Source organism: Scyliorhinus torazame, chromosome 28, assembly GCF_047496885.1.
Source record: "Scyliorhinus torazame isolate Kashiwa2021f chromosome 28, sScyTor2.1, whole genome shotgun sequence".
NCBI classification, from domain to species: Eukaryota; Metazoa; Chordata; class Chondrichthyes; order Carcharhiniformes; family Scyliorhinidae; genus Scyliorhinus; species Scyliorhinus torazame.
Genome location: NC_092734.1, coordinates 20,117,318 through 20,138,796, shown reverse-complemented (window position 1 = coordinate 20,138,796; position 21,479 = coordinate 20,117,318). Strand labels below are relative to the sequence as shown.

At 43.7% G+C, this 21,479-nt stretch overlaps 1 protein-coding gene and 1 long non-coding RNA gene across 12 annotated transcripts in view; one reads left to right on the top strand and one right to left on the bottom strand.

Annotated features, from left to right (window-relative positions):
• Positions 1-21,479, bottom strand: part of kcnma1a (potassium large conductance calcium-activated channel, subfamily M, alpha member 1a) — a 1,078,085-nt gene that overhangs the window by 135,459 nt on the left and 921,147 nt on the right. For all 11 annotated transcript variants that reach the window (XM_072491599.1, XM_072491594.1, XM_072491595.1 and 8 more), the window contains 2 exons: positions 17,826-18,050; positions 14,521-14,713 (listed from right to left, as the gene is read on the bottom strand). In XM_072491599.1, coding sequence (XP_072347700.1) covers positions 14,521-14,713; positions 17,826-18,050 — 418 coding nt within the window. The remainder of the gene's footprint in view (positions 1-14,520; positions 14,714-17,825; positions 18,051-21,479) is intronic.
• LOC140403566 (uncharacterized) lies at positions 9,434-19,992 on the top strand. Its single transcript, XR_011938350.1, has 3 exons — positions 9,434-9,552; positions 19,118-19,226; positions 19,305-19,992. It is a non-coding gene; the product is annotated as an uncharacterized lncRNA (long non-coding RNA).

The following is a 21,479-nucleotide window of genomic DNA, read 5'->3' as shown; positions in this document are numbered from 1 at the left end:
GTCCTAGGTTCGATCCCGGCTCTGGGTCACTGTCCGTGTGGAGTTTCCACATTCTCCCCGCGTTTGCGTGGGTTTCGCCCCCACAACCCAAAGATGTGCAGGGTAGGTGGATTGGCCATGCTAAATTGCCACTTAATTGGAAAAAATGAATTGGGTACTCTAAATTTATTTTAAAAAGATGTGCTACCCTGAAGGAAGTTCAGCAGACATTCACACGAATGGTAACATGGGCTTAAATGGTTAAGTAACGAGAAGAGGGTGTGGTCCATCCAGGTGTTTAAGAGGATTAAGGGATTTGAAAGGGTATGTACTCAAAAACGATTTCCTTTGTTGAGGGAAATCGAGTACATGAGAGAGCTCACATCTGAAGGCCGCAGATGAACTTCTGGGTCTGCGGCCTCATCTGAATCTTGCAGAGAAGGGTGAAAACTGAGCCACCCACTCCATCAGAAGTTGGCTGTCATCAACAAGGCAAATTTAGGGTGTGGGCAGGGAGGTGTCTATGGAGGCTTGGACTTTCTTCGAGGAATCTTATTCATGCAAGGAAAAGATTTCTTAAACTTACCCAAGCGGACTTCACACCAGCTTCCTGACAGGAAGGAGTGGGTATCTCACTCAGCAGCCAGTTAAAATTACATTGCCGCATGCAATGATTTGCATTTGTCAATGGGACTCCTGCTAGTGGTGGCTGCATCCAAAACAAATGGCGTCAACAATGCAGATTGGTGTAAGCGGAGCAGGAAATGGAGCCACGCCTTTGTACTATTTATAGAATCCCTACAGTACTGAAGGAGTCCATTCGGCCCATCGTGTGTGCACCAACCCACTCCCACACCCTCACACCCATCCCCGTAATCCCACCTAACTGCCACTAGACACTAGAACATAGAACATAGAACATAGAAAAATACAGCACAGAACTGGCCCTTCAGCCCACGATGTTGTGCCGAACCTTTGTCCTAGATTAATCCTAGATTATCATAGAATTTACAGTGCAGAAGGAGGCTATTCGACCCATCGAGTCTGCACTTGGAAAGAGCACCCCACCCAAGGTCAACATCTCCACCCAACACTAAGGGCAATTTTGGACACTAAGGGCAATTTATCATGGCCAATCCACCTAACCTGCACATCTTTGGACTGTGGGAGGAAACCGGAGCACCCGGAGGAAACCCACGCACACACGGGGAGGATGTGCAGACTCCGCACAGACAGTGACCCAAGCCAGAATCGAAACTGGGACCCTGGAGCTGTGAAGCAATTGTGCTATCCACAATGCTACCGTGCTGCCCTTGAGAACAAATAAATCTACACTATATCATTCTACTGTAATCCATGTACCTATCCAATAGCTGCTTGAAGGCCCCTAATGTTTCCGACTCAACTACTTCCACAGGCAGTGCATTCCATGCCCCCACTACTCTCTGGGTAAAGAACCTACCTCTGACATCCCCCCTATATCTTCCACCATTCACCTTAAATTTATGTCCCCTTGTAATGGTTTGTTCCACCTGGGGAAAAAGTCTATGACTGTCTATCTATTCCCCTGATCATCTTATAAACCTCTATCAAGTCGCCCCTCATCCTTCTCTGTTCTAATGAGCAAAGGCCTAGCACCCTCAACCTTTCCTCGTAAGACCTACTCTTCATTCCAGGCAACATCCTGGTAAATCTCCTTTGCACCTTTTCCAAAGCTTCCACATCCTTCCTAAAATGAGGCGACCAGAACTGTACACAGTACTCCAAATGTGGCCTTACCAAAGTTTTGTACAGCTGCATCATCACCTCATGGCTCTTAAATTCAATCCCTCTGTTAATGAACGCTAGCACACCATAGGCCTTCTTCACAGCTCTATCCACTTGAGTGGCAACTTTCAAAGATGTATGAACATAGACCCCAAGAGCTCTCTGCTCCTCCACATTGCCAAGAACTCTACCGTTAACCCTGTATTCCGCATTCATATTTGTCCTTCCAAAATGGACAACCTCACACTTTTCAGGGTTAAACTCCATCTGCCACTTCTCAGCCCAGCTTTGCAGCCTATCTATGTCTCTTTGCAGCCGACAACAGCCCTCCTCACTATCCACAACTCCACCAATCTTCGTATCGTCTGCAAATTTACTGACCAACCCTTCAACTCCCTCATCCAAGTCATTAATGAAAATCACAAACAGCAGAGGACCCAGAACTGATCCCTGCGGTACACCACTGGTAACTGGGATCCAGGCTGAATATTTGCCATCCACCACCACTCTCTGACTTCTATCGGTTAGCCAGTTCGTTAACTGGCCAAATTTTCCACTATCCCATGCCTCCTTACTTTCTGCATAAGCCTACCATGGGGAACCTTATCAAATGCCTTACTAAAATCCATGTACACTACATCCACTGCTTTACCTTCATCCACATGCTTGGTCACCTCCTCAAAGAATTCAATAAGACTTGTAAGGCAAGACCTACCCCTCACAAATCCATGCTAACTATCCCTAATCAAGCAGTGTCTTTCCAGATGCTCAGAAATCCTATCCTTCAGTACCCTTTCCATTACTTTGCCTACCACCGAAGTAAGACTAACTGGCCTGTAATTCCCAGGGTTATCCCTAGTCCCTTTTTTGAACAGGGGCACGACATTCGCCACTCTCCAATCCCCTGGTACCACCCCTGTTGACAGTGAGGGTGAAAAGATCATTGCCAACGGCGCTGCAATTTAATCTCTTGCTTCCCATAGAATCCTTGGATATATCCCGTCAGGACCGGGGGACTTGTCTATCCTCAAGTTTTTCAAAATGCCCAACACATCTTCCTTCCTAACAAGTATTTCCTCGAGCTGACCAATCTGTTTCACACTGTCCTCTCCAACAATATGGCCCCTCTCATTTGTAAATACAGAAGAAAAGTACTCGTTCAAGACCTCTCCTATCTCTTCAGACTCAATACACAATCTCCCGCTACTGTCCTTGATCGGACCTACCCTCGCTCTAGTCATTCTCATATTTCTCACATATGTGTAAAAGGCCTTGGGGTTTTCCTTGATCCGACCCGCCAAAGATTGTTCATGCCCTGTCTTAGCTCTCCTAATCCCTTTTTTCAGTTCCCTCCTGGCTATCTTGTATCCCTCCAGCGCCCTGTCTGAACCTTGTTTCCTCAGCCTTACATAAGTCTCCTTTTTCCTCTTAACAAGACATTCAACCTCTCTTGTCAACCATGGTTCCCTCACTCAACCATCTCTTCCCTGCTTGACAGGGACATACATATCAAGGACACGTAGTACCTGTTCCTTGAACAAGTTCCACATTTCACTTGTGTCCTTCCCTGACAGCCTATGTTCCCAACTTATGCACTTCAATTCTTGTCTGACAACATCGTATTTACCCTTCCCCCAATTGTAAACCTTGCCCTGTTGCACGCACCTGTCCCTCTCCATTACTAAAGTGAAAGTCACAGAATTGTGGTCACTACCTCCAAAATGCTCCCCCACTAACAAATCTATCACTTGCCCTGGTTCATTACCAAGTACCAAATCCAATATTGCCTCCTCTCTGGTCGGACAATCTACATACTGTATTAGAAAAGCTTCCTGGACACACTGCACAAACATCACCCCATCCAAACTATTTGATCTAAAGAGTTTCCACTCAATGTTTGGGAAGTTGAAGTCACCCATGACTAATACCCTGTGACTTCTGCACCTTTCCAAAATCTGTTTCCCAATCTGTTCCTCCACATCTCTGCTACTATTGGGGGGCCTATAGAAAACTCCTAATAAGGTGACTGCTCCTTTCCTATTTCTGACTTCAACCCATACTACCTCAGTAGGCAGATACTCCTCGAACTGCCTTTCTGCAGCTGTTATACTATCTCTAATTAACAATGCCACTCCCCCACCTCTTTTACCACCCTCCCTAATCTTATTGAAACATCTATAACCAGGGACCTCCAACAACCATTTCTGCCCCTCTTCTATCCAAGTTCCGTGATGGCCACCACATCGTAGTCCCAAGTACCGATCCATGCCTTACGTTCACCCACCTTATTCCTGATGCTTCTTGCGTTGAAGTATACACACTTCAACCCATCTCCGTGCCTGCAAGTACTCTGCTTTGTCAGTGTTCCCTTCCCCACTGTCTCACTACACGCTTTGGCATCCTGAATATCGGCTACCTTAGTTGCTGGACTACAAATCCGGTTCCCATTCCCCTACCAAATTAGTTTAAACCCTCCCGAAGAGTACTAGAAAACCTCCCTCCCAGGATATTGGTGCCCCTCTGGTTCAGATGCAACCCGTCCTGCTTGTACAGGTCCCACCTTCCCCAGAATGCGCTCCAATTATCCAAATACCTGAAGCCCTCCCTCCTACACCATTCCTGCAGCCACGTGTTCAGCTGCACTCTCTCCCTATTCCTAGCCACGCTATCACGTGGCACCGGCAACAAACCAGAGATGACAACTCTGTCGGTCCTGGCTTTTAACTTCCAGCCTAACTCCCTAAACTTGTTTATTACCTCCACACCCCTTTTCCTACCTACGTCGTTGGTACCAATGTGCACCACAACGCCTGGCTGCTCCCCCTCCCCCTTAAGGATCCTGAAGACACGATCTGAGACATCCCTGGCCCTAGCACCCGGGAGGCAACATACCTTCCGGGAGTCTCGCTTGCGACCACAGAATCTCCTATCTATTCCCCTAACCATTGAATCTCCTACTACTATTGCTTTTCTATTCTCCCCCTTCCCTTCTGAGCCCCAGAGCCAGACTCAGTGCCTGAGACCTGGCCGCTAGGGTCTTCCCCCGGTAGGTCATCCCCCTAACAGCATCCAATGGGCAATTTAGCCAATCCACCTAACTTGCACATCTTTGGACTGTGGGAGGAAACCAGAGCACCCGGAGGAAACCCACGCAAACACGGGGAGTAAGTGCAAACACCGCACAGAACCGCAAGGCCGGAATTGAACCTGGGTCCCTAGCGCTGGGAGGCAGCAGTGGTAACCACTGTGCCACTATTGGACCCACTCATAGAATCATAGAATTTTCAGTGCAGAAGGAGGCCATTTGGCCCATCGAGTCTGCACCAGCCCTTAGAAAGAGCACCCCATTTAAACCCACACCTCCACCCTATCCCCGTAACCCCACCCAAATCTTTGGACACTAAGGGCAATTTATCATAGCCAATCCACCTAACCTCTTTGGACTGTGGGAGGAAGCCGGAGCACCCGGAGGAAACCCATGCACACACGGGGAGAACGTGCAGACTCCACACAGACCGTGACTAATGCCGGATATCGAACATGGGACCCTGGAGCTGTGAAGTAACTGTGCTAACCACTGTGCCACACTCCATTCCCTCTGATCAAGGAAGAGTTAAAATTAGCCCGAAGAACATGTGAAAGTTTCACTCCTGGAGGCACAAAGCACAGGTCTGACAGGAAACCGGTAAAAAAAAATCTCCTGTTAAAAATAAATTTAACTCAAGGATATAATAAATATTGATGGCAGCTCAAGAGCTATAATTAGTCATTTACTGCCTTCAGGATACAGACATAACCTTAAATGTTCAATAGGGCTTTCACCTTCGCCTACTATAATGAACCTACATTGACCCTTTGTCAATCCTTCACTCTTTACCTAGCAACTTCAGTTCATATTTCTGTACCACACAGTTCACCAAAATCATCACGTCTATTTACGTGCAAGCCAGTTTAGTTAAATTTCAAAGCATTCCAAGCCCACACAACCTTCCAGAGAAAGGAATTTCTCCTTGCTCCAGCCCCAGGCAGAATAACAGCGTATATTTATATAGTGTCTTTAACATAATGAAACATTGCAAGGGCACTTTATTACAGTTGTGTAATAAAGGACCGTTTCACATTAAGTCACAGTAAGGAGGAAAGCCTTAGATTACAGGACGGGCTGGTTCGAAGGGCAGAACAGTGGCAATGGAATTGAGCCCTGAAAAGTGAGGGGCAATGTATTTTGGGAAGACTAACAAGGCAAGTGAATATACAATGAATGGTCGGAATCTAGGAAGTGCAGAGGAGCACCTTTGCATGTCCAAAGATCCCTGAAGACAGCAGGACAGGTAGATCAGGTGGTTAAGATGCCATATGGGATACCTGCCTTTATTGGCAGAGGCATAGAATATAAGAGCAGGGAGGTTATGATGGAACTGTACAAAATGCTGCTTAGGGCACAGCTGGAGTACTGTATGCAGCTCTGGTCACCACATTATAGGATAGAAGTGATTGCACTAGAGAGGGTGCAGCAGAGATTCACCAGGATGTTGCCTGGGCTGGGATGTTTCAACTATCAAGAGAGACTGGATAGGCTGGGGTTGTTCTCCTTGGCTGAGGGGGGACCGGATTGAGGTGAATACGCTGAGGGGGTAGATGGGATGGATTGGAAAGAACATTTTCCCTTAATGGAGGGGTTAATAATCAGGGGGCACAGATTTAAAGAAAGGGGCAGATGGGATGTGATCAGAGACGGACTTACATTTTTTGGGCCCTCTGCTCTCCCTCTTTGCGCCCCCCCCCCCCCCCCCCCCCCCAACCCCCCGGGTGACAGGGCGTCCCACCCGAAATGTGAAGCCCCACCCCGAATGACATAAAACCCCTCCCTCAATGACATCAATGCCCTCCTGACCCCACCCACCCTCAGATATTGTGGGTGGCAAGGCTGTTGATCTACCTTTTATTGCACACTATACTATGTACAGCACAAGGCTCCACTGGAAGTATCTCAGCATACACTGTTGTCATGTATCTTGCATCACAGATGATGTAGACTATCAATTTACGTAGTTAACATTAACTTTTTATACTACATCCCACCCCACCATCCCAAGTCTCTAACCCCATTAAACACATTATCCTCCATCTCCCTCTGAAGTCTCTGTCTCCCTCTCTGGTGCACGGAGATTAAGTGTTGTTTCACCAATCTGCCCGGCACTGCTCTCAGCTCAGAGGTTGCATGGGATAGAAGTTCTTCATATTTCCTTTCGAATCCCATTGAATGGTCTGTAAATCATCAGAGACAATTGGTTCTCTGTTCAGGTTGTCTTCCTGATCATATGGGTAGTTAGTCTATTCCAGTGTTGGTCTTTGTGTCGTTACAAGTGCACTTCTCGTTCCTTTCGCTGTTCCCTTTTCAGTTTCTACAAGATTGTGGGTTGTGTGTTTTTGTTCCAGTACTTGGCCTTCTCGATTTCACTCATGAGTCCAGACTGATTCACTTGGTTGGAGTTCTAGTAAATGATGCACTCTATGGCCCTTATTAGAGTTTCTGGTTTGATTTGCATGATACTCATCCTCCTTCCCCCTTACTCACTCTCTGTTGTTTTGAGACTTGGCATAAGCGGGTGTGGAACACAGAGTTGTGTGTAGTTGTCTTCCCAACAGAAGTTCTGCCAGAGCCAAACCATGGAAATGAAGATACCATCAGTGGTTCCCTTTGATCCTGGCGATGGATTGCACCAGTGACGCAGCTCAAGGTCATTCCCTCCAATTGTTTTGAAATCCCTAGCTACCAAATGGAATTCAACTCTCCAACACGAAACCTCTGTAATACCTTGGTGGCTCTGGTGTATTCTCTGAAGGATCTCAAGTCTAAAGACTCCAGGTGTGACCAATCTCTCAACATAAATCAACAAGTTATCCACAATACTGAGATGTCGTCTTCGCTTGAAGTATTGTTTCAGGAAGAGGTTATTGGGAACATATTCTGGCCATCCATTGTTGCAGTATTCCTTAATTTTTACACATTCTTCATCTGATTTTTGTGCCTTTCGTATTTCACATTGTGTTGTTCCCTGTAGGAACTTTGTGATTAATGTGATCAATGGGGTGTATGACTCCACATCCTCAATGAAATTAATGTCCTCTTGTTGAGGCCTTTCAACTGGAAGGCCTGACAATACATCCACTGCTGTTCGTTGTTTTCCTTGGTCCATTTGTTCATGTAAGCGCAGCCTTTCCCCGTCACAGTTGGAATACTGAATAACAGTCTATACTGCCCCCTCTTCACGCTTTCCCTGTTTTGGATTCGGTGCATTGCTGCTTCTGTGTCCTACAAATTGCACTGTATCAGCTCTTTTTCTCCATAGATCTCTTTGTCACCTCAAATAAATATCTGATTTTGCTTTCTCCCTTCTGCCTGCTTTGTTAATTACACAGTCATGGTTAAGGCCAAATCCTTTCACGAGTGAAGGATTGGGCTCTCTCCCGGTCTTAGGGTGCATCCAAGGAACTTCACTCTCTCTATAATGAGAGTGATGATAAAAGATGGTTGCACTGGAATACACAATGGGTGAAATGTTTCAAAGCAAGGCTGCCAGCGAGAGATTGCAAGTGACAGAGGTGGTGTGAAGAAAATCTTCAGCAGAGGAAACAAGCTAAGCATGACGGGGAGAAGGTGTTGGGAATCCATTCACATTCTGATTGGTGTGGGAAGGTGGTGCACCATATAGATGGACATATTGAACAAGATGTCCCGTATTCCTGTACCAGCCTCCCGAACAGGCGCCGGAATGTGGCGACTAGGGGCTTTTCACAGTAACTTCATTTGAAGCCTACTTGTGACAATAAATGATTTTCATTTCAAGAGTATGGGGGTAAGGCAGCCTGAGGAAGGAGGACGTTATAACAGTTCCAGGAATATGTTCGACCAGAGTTAGCGGTCTATACTAAGGGAATGTCTATGTACATATTCTTCCACTTCTTCTGGCTGCCTTTAGTTTACTACCTGTACTGAGTTAGTTCTGATTCATAGGGTTGGAGGGTGAAATTAGCTTCAGCATTAAGGGGTTAAGAAGCTAAGAATCAGTCAGGGTTTCCCTTCCTGATCACTATATGGACATCAGGTGCGGATTGAGTTCAACTATAATACTCCAGGCAGACGGCCTGTTCAATCCAGTGCCTGGGTCCACATTTCGAAAGGGATGACTTGTGAAATCCATGATGCTTACCCATCTTCCCATGCCTGCTGATCTACAAGGTTTCCAGTTAAGTAATGCCTCGATTTAAAAAAATCCTTGTTTCAAATTCCTCCATGGCCCCAGCTCCCTTCCCTCTCCCACATTTCGATAATCTGCACCTCAAGAGATCGCGGTAATCCTCTAATTTTGGCTGCTTGAACACCTGGATTTTAATCATTCTACCATCGGTGGCTGTGCCTTCAGCTGGTAAGGCCCCAAGCTCTAGAATTCCCTCCCTAAAAAACATTCCTTGCAACTTATCTCTCTGACCAAGAATTTGGTCAGCTGCCTTAACATCTCCTTATGCGGCGGAGAATTAAATTTTATTTGATCACGCTCCTGTGAAAAACCTTGGGTGTTTCACTATGTTAAAGCTACTTTCTAAACAGTTATTGTCGTTTCGCTTGCTCTGTCCCCACGGATGCTACCAGACCTGCTAACTATTTCCAGCATTTTCTATTTTCAGCTGAGATTGCCAGCACCTGCAGAATTTTGCTTTTCTTTTGTCGGAGTTGGTGTTGTGCAAGATATTTGGTATCTGCTGGCACATCGGAGGTTGGACATAAGAAAACCAGGAGTCCAGGTATGTACATGAAGGAAAATAAATTAATAATGCTTCAAAATTGAGCTGAATAATGCAGCCCTCACTATAGCAATAAATAATAGCCTTTACGCGACTTAATATAGGCTCTCTGACAAAATGTCATTTTTAAATTTTACAATATAACCTTTATAGGTCTGAGATGATGAACAGTGAAATCCCACTCCAAAGGGAATTCATTGCTTAAAGAAATTCTGGTACTGTTCTATTTTCAAGTCCAAATGGGTGCATGTTACTATTTTTATTCATGGTATGTGTAATTGTAGTGTTGAATTGCAGAAAGCAAAATAAAAGTGAAGTGCCTCATAAATCAGAAACTGTCACTTTTACTTGATATAAAGGCTAATTAAAATCTAATTCACTTCATTGCTTGGGCAAGTTTAATGAAAAGTAGTAGAACAGCACTGGAATTGCATGAGCTGAAGCCTTGCATTGTTCATGACAAGATCATGGTGCTAGCAGAACAAGGGGGCAACACTCATGTCTACCGAATGTGGACATATCCTACACGCTTAACAAAGGTAAAGGGGCAGTTTGTTACTAAGCCTGAAACACAGATGCATGTGATGGTCTGGCACAGCGTTTTCTCAGCACAATCTCATTTTACATGTAAAAATGTAAAATAAATCAGGCAAGCCTTCACAAACAGTTTTAACTCCCTCTGTTTTTTCCCCCCTTGATTTCTTTCCTCTTTCTCTGATTGCTAATGGGGGTGGGGTTTAATTCCAGGCCGCGGGTTGGTATCCCACACAAGTGACCGATATCTCTCATATCGTTGGGCCCACAACTGTTCACAATTTACATAGATGATTTGGAGTTGGGGACCAAGGGCAATGTGTCCAAGTTTGCAGACGACACCAAGATGAGTGGTAAAGCAAAAAGTGCAGAGGATACTGGAAGTCTGCAGAGGGATTTGGACAGGCTAAGTGAATGGGCTAGGGTCTGGCAGATGGAATACAATGTTGACAAATGTGAGGTTATCCATTTTGGTAAGAATAACGGCAAAAGGGATTATTATTTAAATGATAAAAAATTAAAACATGCTGCTGTGCAGAGTGATCTGGGTGTGCTAGTGCATGAGTCGCAGAAAGTTGGTTTTCAGGTGCAACAGGTGATGAAGGCAAATGGAATTTTGTCCTTCATTGCTAGAGGGATGGAGTTTAAGACTAGGGAGGTTATGCTGCAATTGTATAAGGTGTTAGTGAGGCCACACCTGGAGTATTGTGTTCAGTTTTGGTCTCCTTACTTGAGAAAGGACGTACTGGCACTGGAGGGTGTGCAGAGGAGATTCACTAGGTTAATCCCAGAGCTGAAGGGGTTGGATTACGAGGAGAGGTTGAGTAGACTGGGACTGTACTCGTTGGAATTTAGAAGGATGAGAGGGATCTTATAGAAACATATAAGATTATGAAGGGAATAGATAGGATAGATGCGGGCAGGTTGTTTCCACTGGCGGGTGAAAGCAGAACTAGGGGGCATAGCCTCAAAATAAGGGGAAGTAGACTTAGGACTGAGTTTAGGAGGAGCTTCTTCACCCAAAGGGTTGTGAATCAATGGAATTCCTTGCCCAGTGACGCAGTAGAGGCTCCTTCATTAAATGTTTTTAAGATAAAGATAGATAGTTTTTTGAAGAATAAAGGGATTAAGGGTTATGGTGTTCGGGCCGGAAAGTGGAGCTGAGTCCACAAAAGATCAGCCATGATCTCATTGAATGGCGGAGCAGGCTCGAGGGGCCAGATGGCCTACTCCTGCTCCTAGTTCTTATGTTCTTATGCATGTAAGCCTGCACTGTGTATACTACTTGCACACTCAGTCTTGGACAGTTGGCCTGTAGACAGGCTCAGACTGGCAGGTAAGCAAATGCAGGTAGCTTTTTCTCAAGAATTTAAAGCCTGGGGCCAGGTGGGTAGAAATCCATTGGCACTAGCCTCTCGAGCTTCGGTGGTGATGTGGCCAAAAAGCCTGCCTGAACTGAGGGCCTTGAGACAGCCTGAACCAGCAGCTTCTCCACACTACTTTATGGAAAGGGTCCTGAGACAAGAGTTCGGCCTCTTATCTACATACGTAAGGGGGCCAAATATTTGTTTTAGGTCGCCATTGATGATGCCTGAAAAATCCAATTTTATTCAGGCCTTTGCCAGGTGTCTTCTGGGGATGGAATTGGATGTTGCACCCATTTTGCACCTCAGGTGTGATAATGCCAATGCATTCAAGGCTATGGGCCAAGTGTTGGAAAATGGGATTAGAATAGTTAGATGGTTGTTTTGGACGCGATGGGCTGAAGGGCCTTTTCTGTGCTGTAAATAAACCTCAATGGCTCTAATGCATTGCATAAATGCTCGTTGCTTGATAAACATTTGGAATAACATAGCAGGCAAGACAATAAATCCAAACATATTAGATGCCGGACTGAGTAAAGTAAGAGCTTTGATGGGTTGAATGTTTTTTCCTTATACTTGGCAATTTTGCATATTCTAATTGTAAAGCCCATATTTCTGCCCAGCTGGGATCAGTAAATTCAGCCCAGGCTGCTGATCAAATCTGGAACCGCTAGGGCTTGCAGGGCAGTACCACACCACGTGTCACATTCACTTACAAAACAACAGGGAAACAAATTGGCTATAAAAGTAAAACCACCAACTAGAGAACTGATTCATGTGTTCCCAAGGACGTTCGTGCAGCGACAGCGACAACTTCTGAAGGGACGCTCACTCAGCGAGACTAGGCTGGGAGGGGTACACACACTTTGTGTGACATAATCAAGGGAGACACAGCCACACTGACATCCACAATCAAGTTATTTGCAGCACTGGCAGATTTTTAATTGGACCTCTGCATAAAATAACAATTAAATACTCTTGCAAATGAAGACAAAAAGCACATTTTACCAGAACTCACTGCAGGTTTCAAAGCATTTTTTTTTTGCAACTCATGCGATTGAGCAGTAAAAGAATGGTTATCTAGGATGAGTACAGTGAGTAATAAATGTAAATGACAGGAATTTGGAGGTAATGTCTTTCTGAACTATTCCCTTAAGGCCATGCTGTGAAAAAATTCCTAAATGTAGATACCAGGCTAATGTACTTCAACCTACAATTAGAACATTACTGGAACCATTACCCACTTAAACAATAGCATCTGATGTAGTCCTTGTAGTCTCATTAGAATTTTAAGGGTTATGTGGTTTACTAGCATTGTGTTACTGCTTAAGGTTTGCAATTAGTAAATATAAACCAGCAGGGTGGTTAGCCATGCCAGGCCATGCCAAAGGTGTGTAAAATATTACAATTTAAATATTTAATTTTTATTTGCAAGTAAGCGGTTCAAGTGCCATTCTCCTAGTCACTGCAACCCTCATTTAATTAAGATTGCTGAGCCACTTAAAAAAACATCAAAGGGCCAAAAGTCATTCTAATAAGGCACCAAACACAATTACTGTAATAATGATAGACCTCTAAATCTATTCCAGAGACTTTTAAAATATACTATATTCACATCAAATGTCTTACTGGCATGAGAGCTTTTCAATCTATTCTGGGGAAAATTAAGAACAGGCATGAAGCAACCAGTCCAGCATTAAAGACTCAGAACATTTTAAAAGTCTCAAAGGAGGTATAAAGTGCTTTTATAAATATTTCAGAAGTACAATCATTTAAACGGTGTTATTATCTATTGCTCTGTTAGCTCCCTAATACCACTACTTGAAGTTGGTGAGTGTTATTTAGCAATTGTTGCAAATCAATTTCAGTAATTTTATAAACAGCCTTAAGCAATGGTTGATTTTCTACCTGTTGCTAAGCAACCGCTGTAATGCATAGTCATCTATATAAATCATTACGTTCGGTTGGAACAAACATTGATCCACTCGTACATTTTAATTAAATCATAATATTCTTTCCAGATGCAAAAGGGTACTACAGAATGTGGTATAGGACCCAAGTCCGAATACATTTCAAACAATTCAATGTCTTAAGGCAAACATAGAGATTAAAATATTTATAACGGGGCTAAGAAGCAGTAAATAATTGCCGTCTGCACCTATATGTAGATGTTATTGAGCATATATTTGCTGATTTTAAAGGTCCCACGTCATTTCTCATTTTCACGAAGGTAGTCAGCTTCACGCTCCATATGAGAGGAAAACATATCAGCAGTTTCTAACATATTTACGTCCCCAGATAGTAGGAGTGTTAAATATTTCCACAAGAGGTACATTACTGCACAAACAACAGTACAATCTGACAATGAATTGAATCTAAATCTTTTCCAGCAAAATGTTTTACGAGGTCAAATTGTTCCTCGCCTCACTCTATCATCAAATAACCGAGCAAGGTTGATGTGCAAGATACTGAGGCCTTAAACGGGGCAAGTGCTAAAGAGTGATTAGTCATAGCTTGGAAGAGACGCACAGTGCATTTCAATATTTAATCGATTATGGCGTCTTCGTGAGCTAAACAGAGAAGGTATGGAACTTTCTCCAAAACTCTTCAGGAAACCGCAGAGCTGACAATACCTCAGTAATTCTGCATATGCCGTGACCCTCTGAACACCAATGAAATGTTTGAGGAAAACAAAAACAAAATTATTGCAAGATAGATTACTACATATATTTTTTAAATGCATTATTTGTTACTTTTGTGCTCTTTTCTCTCAATCAGTCACAAAAACCGCCACCCACAAACCACAAATATGAAACCTTTTAAACACCCAGGTTTAATTATGCCCTGCCTATTTAGGCTCGACCCATTTCAAAATTCCCCATCAATCCAAAAGCTATTCCTTTCCGTTGCTGTTTATCTCCGTCCTGTTTAAAACATCATAGCAGTCAGTTGTCCTTATTGTCAAACATACCAATCTGAGACTGTTTGAATTACTGAGTGAGGGATATTCTTCTTGCCAGCTCCTGTCCCCTCCAGGCATTGCAGAGAAGTATTATAGGGCAGTCCTTACCTTGGGAATTAGCCTGCAAGACCCCTATGCTGTCATCAAACTGCATAGATTTGATGTTGAGTGACGCCAAGATGCATTCCTTGTCCTGCAGCGAACAATCGTCGATATTGTTCTGATTGGCTGATAGAATAACACACATGTCGCAAAGGTTGATGTTGACAGCTCTTAAATCAGCACGACATAATGGCGTACCCTTCAGCGAATAAAAAATAGAAAAACAAATTAAAGATCAAGACTGCAGCTATGGGACAATACTTAACAAGTATCTTTTATTCTCCAACATTAAACCAATGTAACTATGTTCTGGGGAATTGGAGATGTGCACTTATCTGAAAGGGTAGATGGTGCTGATGGCAACTCTCCGGTTCATTGTTTATACTCAGTGAAGCCATTAAAAGCAAATAAGAGACAGGCTCATTGCCAGCTTTCCACATCTGAGTCACTGATGCCAAGTCAATAACTGTGAGCAATCTTTTCTAACTGGCAAACACTGGCATTCAGAATGCATGAACTGAATGCCAGGCTGCTCATCGGGGCAACAAAATGTCAAACAGCCACTTGCGGCATCCAGATGTCCATGAAACTAAGGGCAAAGAAAGTAAAGGAGCTTAAACAATGGCAGTTACCTGCCAACACCTGCCCTTGCTAGTGCTACCTGCACTACAGGATATGCTACATTATCTGAATTGTACTTTTGTTGGGAGTTACAGCTGTTTCAAAAGTAAAATCCTCAATTCAAGAAAACTTTTTGGGTCATTGTGCAAGATGTTTTCAATTGTATTTTGCTAGGACCTTGGGCTTAATGGCTGGAATCCTTTGTTCTTGGTCCCTGGAAGCCATTGGGATAAGGAATAAGGGGGACCTGCCTACACACTGCCTTTTAGTTCTTGTCTTGGGTCCTTGTTAGCGATGAATGAATCATATACTGGCCCCATTTAGCATGCATAATCACAAATGTTCATTTCTCTTTTGGTGGTGGTCTGTTTCTTTCCTTCTCATCAAGTGTTTTGGCACTGGCAACATTGTGCTAAATGGGCCTCAAAGAATTGGCCAAAATTGCTTGATATTTCTCAAGTTTCAACTGATATCTGAACATCAATTGTTCACTATCCCATAGGTGTTTCAGACATACATTTGCTGTGGAGAGGCGATTAGGACTCCTTTAGTCCTGGAAGGATGAGCCTGGAGGAATGCATCTTTTTGCAGCCAACAGCAAAAGCTTTGCAAATAGGGGGCCCCTCACTCTCCATAGGACCAGTGATCAGGCCTTATGAAATGATGAGACCAACTAATATGGCCTTCTGGATAACTGTTCAGAAAGACAATGCAGCGACCGACCAGGATATAAATAGAAGGGGTGTCCTACTGGCTGTAACTTCTTTAGCAATAATCACGTCTGCTGCAGAGTGGCTCCAGAGTACATATAGACAATGCACTGTAGTCACTTATCAATCTTGGTTTGGCAGCTGGGATCAGTTTTGTGTCCTCTACCAGGGGAAACATAAGAGCAGAAATATTATGGCAGAAATATTATGGGATATTGTTGCTCGTCCTTCATTGCTGGGTCAAAATCCTGGGAAGGCCTACCTAGTATCATGGGTAGGCTATTGGAGGTGGAGGCAACTGACTGGATAAAAGCACATAACATGGACAGATAGGAAAACAGAACTTGCTTTAGCCGTGGCAGAAAGCTTTCAAATCCTATCGCAAAAGCATAAGAACTCAATGACAAGGGGGGGGGGTCCTTGTAAAACAGTACAAAATCGGAGTAGGAGTAGGCCATTCAGCTCATTGAGCCTGGTCTGCCATTAAACAATGACTGATCCAATCCTGTCGATCTGCACCGACACATGAAAAACACCTGATCTGCCAACCTAATCCCATTCGCCAACACTTGGCCCATAGCCTTGAATGTTATGACGTGCCAAGTGCTCATCCAGGTACTTTTTAAAGGATGTGAGGCAACCCGCCTCTACCACTCTCCCAGGCACTCTCCCAGGCCTCTGGGTAAAAAGGTTTTTCCTCAAATCCCCCCCTCAACCTCCCGTTCCTCGCCTTGAACTTGGGTCCCCTCGTAACTGACCCTTCAACTAAGGGGAACATCTGCCCCCTATCCACCCTGTCCATGCCCCTCAATCTTGTACACCTCCATCAGGTCGCCCTTCAATCTTCTCTGCTCCAGCGAAAACAACCCAAGCCTATCCAATCTCCTAACTTAAATGTTCCAACCCAGGCAACATCCTGATGAATCTCCTCTGCACCCCCCCAGTGCAATCACATCCTTCATATAATGTGGTGACCAGGATTGTACATAATACTCCAGCTGTGGCCTCACCAAAGTTCTATTCAACTCCAACATGACCTCCCTGCTTTTGTCTTGATTGTCTTATATCTTGATTGATAAAGGCAAGTGTCCCATATGCTAATTGGCCGACAGTTCCAGCAGTGCCAAAGCTCAGCAGACAAAGATGATCATGACTAACCCAGAAAGGTGAGTCCTGGGGTTTTTGGGCATGGGGAGTTCCTGGAGCCCAGGAAGGGGGAACGGGAGGGGTGGAGGGCTGGGTTGTGGAGGCAGGGTGGTGCAGGTTTCCTCAATGTGCACAGGGCACGGAACCCCTTGAATAAAGTATCCCCTTATCTTCCTGCCCTTTTGCATGAAAGCCATAACAAAACGATCAGCCCACTTCAGTCCACTTGCTTATGCTAGCCTCATTAAAACATGGCCAGTAGGCTTGTTAACAAGTCTAATTGACCTTTTATGATTTATTTAGACATGACAGGCAGGCTGTCGATTTCGGTGCCCACCCATCTAATATATTATGGCGGGGTCAATTCAGGGTCGTGCATCCCACCACCTTTCCCCCACAAGGAGAAATATCCACTGGCCCCTCAGCATCTTGTATCTTTCAGTAAGATCATCTCTCATTATTCTGAACCACAATGAATATAGGCGCAACCAGCTCAACCTTTCCTCACGAGATAACCCTTCCTCCTCATTTTCTTTTACCCCTTTGCCCAGTGTAACCACTAAGATTTTTACTAATTGAATTACCAAGAAATGGCAAAAATCCACTGCTGAATTAAGCAGAAGCTAAGACAGAGACACATCCCTTCCATGTAAAGGGACACAATGCGTTTGAAGGCGCAAATTCAATTGTTTACATTACCACACGCACTGAGGAGTGACTTTTGACCTCGGGTTTGAGACTGAATCAGAAAGGCTCAAACCATTTTAAGGTATTAGTTCCTTCCGTTGCCAGCTCCCAGTGGTGTCCCAGAATTCGGAAGTCGATAGAACTCACCGGCAAAATGGATACTTTGGGGAAGTTGTGAAGTGTCTCCCATTCTCTCGTTAGGTATTCCAGTGTCCCAACAAAAACAATGTGCTTCAGTTCATGATAATGGAAATTGCTGGCTCGTAAAGGCATCACTAAGTTGCGTAAGCCAACCAGAGCAGAGTTCAAATCCCCAAATATACACACGACCACATGGCCACTTAAAACCGTCATGGCAGCTTCACTCCGCGTCTAGGAAACAGAGATCTTTATTAATGACAGACAAGCTTGTTCAAGCATGTAAAAATTAACCACAAAAGAATTTAAAACCACCACATCCAAGCCAGGCGTGGGCTTTATTCCTTGCAGATGTAAGGGACTGGTTGTCTTACATTCATTGGACAACATATATAAATAGATAGATATTTTTTAAAATAGATACTCAGGATTGCTGCCCTATTTTTCTCACCTGGATTGCCCTATTCTATCTACATGACTTCTAAGATCCTTGATTAAGTAAATAAGGAAACATGGTTTCCATTGACAGGAGGGTTGGTAAGCAGAGGACACATATTTAAGGTTATTGGCAAAAGAATCAGGGGTGAGGGGAGGATAATTTTTCTCCTACGTTCTGATGATTCGGAATACGTGAAAGAGTAGTCGAAGCAGATTGAACACCAACTCCCAAAAGGGAATACTTGAAGACGGCAAATAGCAGGGGTATGGGGAAAGAGCAGGAGAGTGGAACTAACTGGGTGGCTCTTTCAGAGAACTGGCACAGGCAAAATGGCTACCTTTCGTGCTTTACAATTCTATAATTCTAAGCAACTGAAACTGGAGTAGGTGCCAAGAGGGGAAGATGGATTCAAGGCTGCAAAGTCATTTAAGCTCACTGTAAAATAGGACAGCAACATGATGGGTGCAGCACTTCTTTAGAGAGACAAATCTGTTGGCAATCCTCAAGCTGTTATCCTAATACTTTTACTCTTCGTGCTGCTAACTGTCCTTTATGGACTTCAGAATCCACCTCCTCCTGTCGTATAATATCTGCAAAGCTGATTTGCTATTCATTTCCAAAGCTCAGTGCAATTAAATTGGAGAAATGAACACGCTGTATTCCTGTTAATTGACAGTGCATTTTTTAAACAGACTGGAAATTTCTAAAATGAGACAGAAATACCAACACACCTACCACAGGGTTAATCAGATCACACAAACCTGATGCTGCCAGGTCCATTATACGAGTGTGCTGTGCTGATGAAAATAGTGGAGGTTCTGAATTCTGAAATGAATTATCATTCGTAAACTTCATTTTTCAGGCAGATAATGGTACAGGTCGACTAGGCTCGTGACAGGAGCTGATCCAATCTGGACAGTGTCGTGGAAATGAGGCATAAACAATAATGGCCGAATTCAAAGTACCTGCAGGTATTTAAGCATTGGGAGCTTTGCAAAAACGGGTTAAATCAATGTTTCTACTCCAGTCTGATATTAAATTTGTTACAGGGTATGGGCATCATCACAGGCAAAAACTACCTCGCCTTCTCCAGTCCTCGCAGCCCAACATCCATGTTCTGCATCACTGGGGACGTATGTTTGCATGGATCTGATGTACCAAAAAATGCCTTATTGACCACGCTCCAGCTGCCATTGAATTTGGGAAGACAAGTCATAGTTTTTCTATTGCATAAGAACATAGGACTTGGAAACCATTCGGCCCTTCGAACCTGTTCTACCATTCAATAAATCATGGCTGATCTGGTTGTGGGCTCGACTGCTCTTTCCTGTCAGCAGCCCCCAAAACCCTCGAGGGTTGTGAATCTTTGGACTTCTCTAACTCAGAAGGCTGTGGATACTCAAGTCACCAAATATACTCACGATGGAGATTGATAGATTTTTGGACACCAATGGAATAGAGAGAGATGGTGTCAGGGTGGGACAGTGGATTTGAGATAGAAAAATCAGCCATGATAGTACTCCTGGTACTTGAGGTCCCATATGGCTTACACCTGATTCTATATCTGGGAGCAGTCACTCCACCTCTCATTAACCAAAGTGTTTTAAGTTAAATTATGTTTAACTTAAATAGGGTGAATGTGCAACACATTTATTATAATGTAACTTCTTTTTTGTCAAAATTGTCTACATTATGCAACGTTCCTAATAGTTTTTTCTGATAACTATGAATAAAGTAACCTGCTCTAACTATTTTCTTATTTGTCCCACTGCAACTAACACCAAGAGAAGCCCAACAAATAGACATGCTGGAGTTAGCAACAAAAAAGGTTCACTGGCTCCTTCAGCTCATTCCCCGAAGTCTTTTTAAATTGATTGATCAATCTCTGGGATGAAAGCCTCCACTCCTCTTTGTCCAGCTGACAGAGACCAGCACATTCCAGGTTCATTCCCTTACCTGGGTTAAGTGTGCATTTGAGTTAGGCAGCAGAGGATAAAATACAAATTTATGGTCGCATCCCTGGGTCAAGGAGAGAAAAATAATTGCCTATTTCAATTTAAATGGTCTAACGCCTTCACGAAAAGAGCAGGCGAAAGAATGTCACGTGGGTGCACTGGCCATTTTCCCATTGGCAATACCGATGGTTTCTGGGCCCTGATTTTTGCTCAAAAGATACGGGCGCGGAGGCAATATGTGAGGCCAGGGGTCTGGGTTGTAACAGTCCCCATGATCAAGCAGCCTGCCGATATTCATTGTCCAAGTTCAGTGTCATAACCGTGTCCGTCAGTTACTGAAATTGCAGTGTGATCCACTGACTGCAGCCCAGCGGAAAAAACATCGTCTTTGGAGGGAGAGAGAAAAGGGGAAAAGGAAAACCTCAAGCATTTTGAATGACAAGCAATTGTGATAACAAAAGTCCATAGATTAATACAAATAAGGAACAGAATTGTGACCGTATTCCCTACAAAACTATAATTTTCTTCTTTCTTTGTCCTATTTGGCAAAGTATAATCAGAAAATCATTTTTAAAACAATTTGTGATAGATTACATGTTGTACAATGAATAAAAGATCAGTGCTCAAAGGGACAGCAGAAATCCAATAAGGTGATTAATGGTTGGGTATCAACAATACCACAGAGGGAACAGTTTGCTACCATAGTTTAGCTCATGGCACCCATGTCATTCTGTTTCTATGAAACTACTTTCAGACTACATTACGTTCTATGATATCATGCATCACTTGCATTGGTGCTAAGTACCCCTGATATTAATACTTTCAAATTGACATTTTGAATGTTTTAAACTACTTCTCCGTTTGAAACTATTGTTCATTTGTCCTTCTGGTTATATTCTTGATAATGTAACATTGGTGCATCAGTGAACAGCTGATTACTGAACATCAACAGCATCCGTAACGTTTTGATCCCCTATCAATGTATTGATGGAGACCAATAGGTAAGGGCATTCTCTATTGTGCAACAGATTCATATACATCACTAGTATAAATCTCTGGCCTACGCTGAGCTAGCTGATCACAGTCATAGTTTTTATTTTAAACAAACAATTTTTGGCATAACAAACAACCACAGTACAAAAACAATAGGGTACAAAGAACAGTAATCAAAAAGCAACCGCCGACATCCGTCCCTCCAAGACCCACCTATTTAACCCCCTACTCTATACTACCCTAACCCCCCCCCCAGCTGACGATTAATTCTCCGCA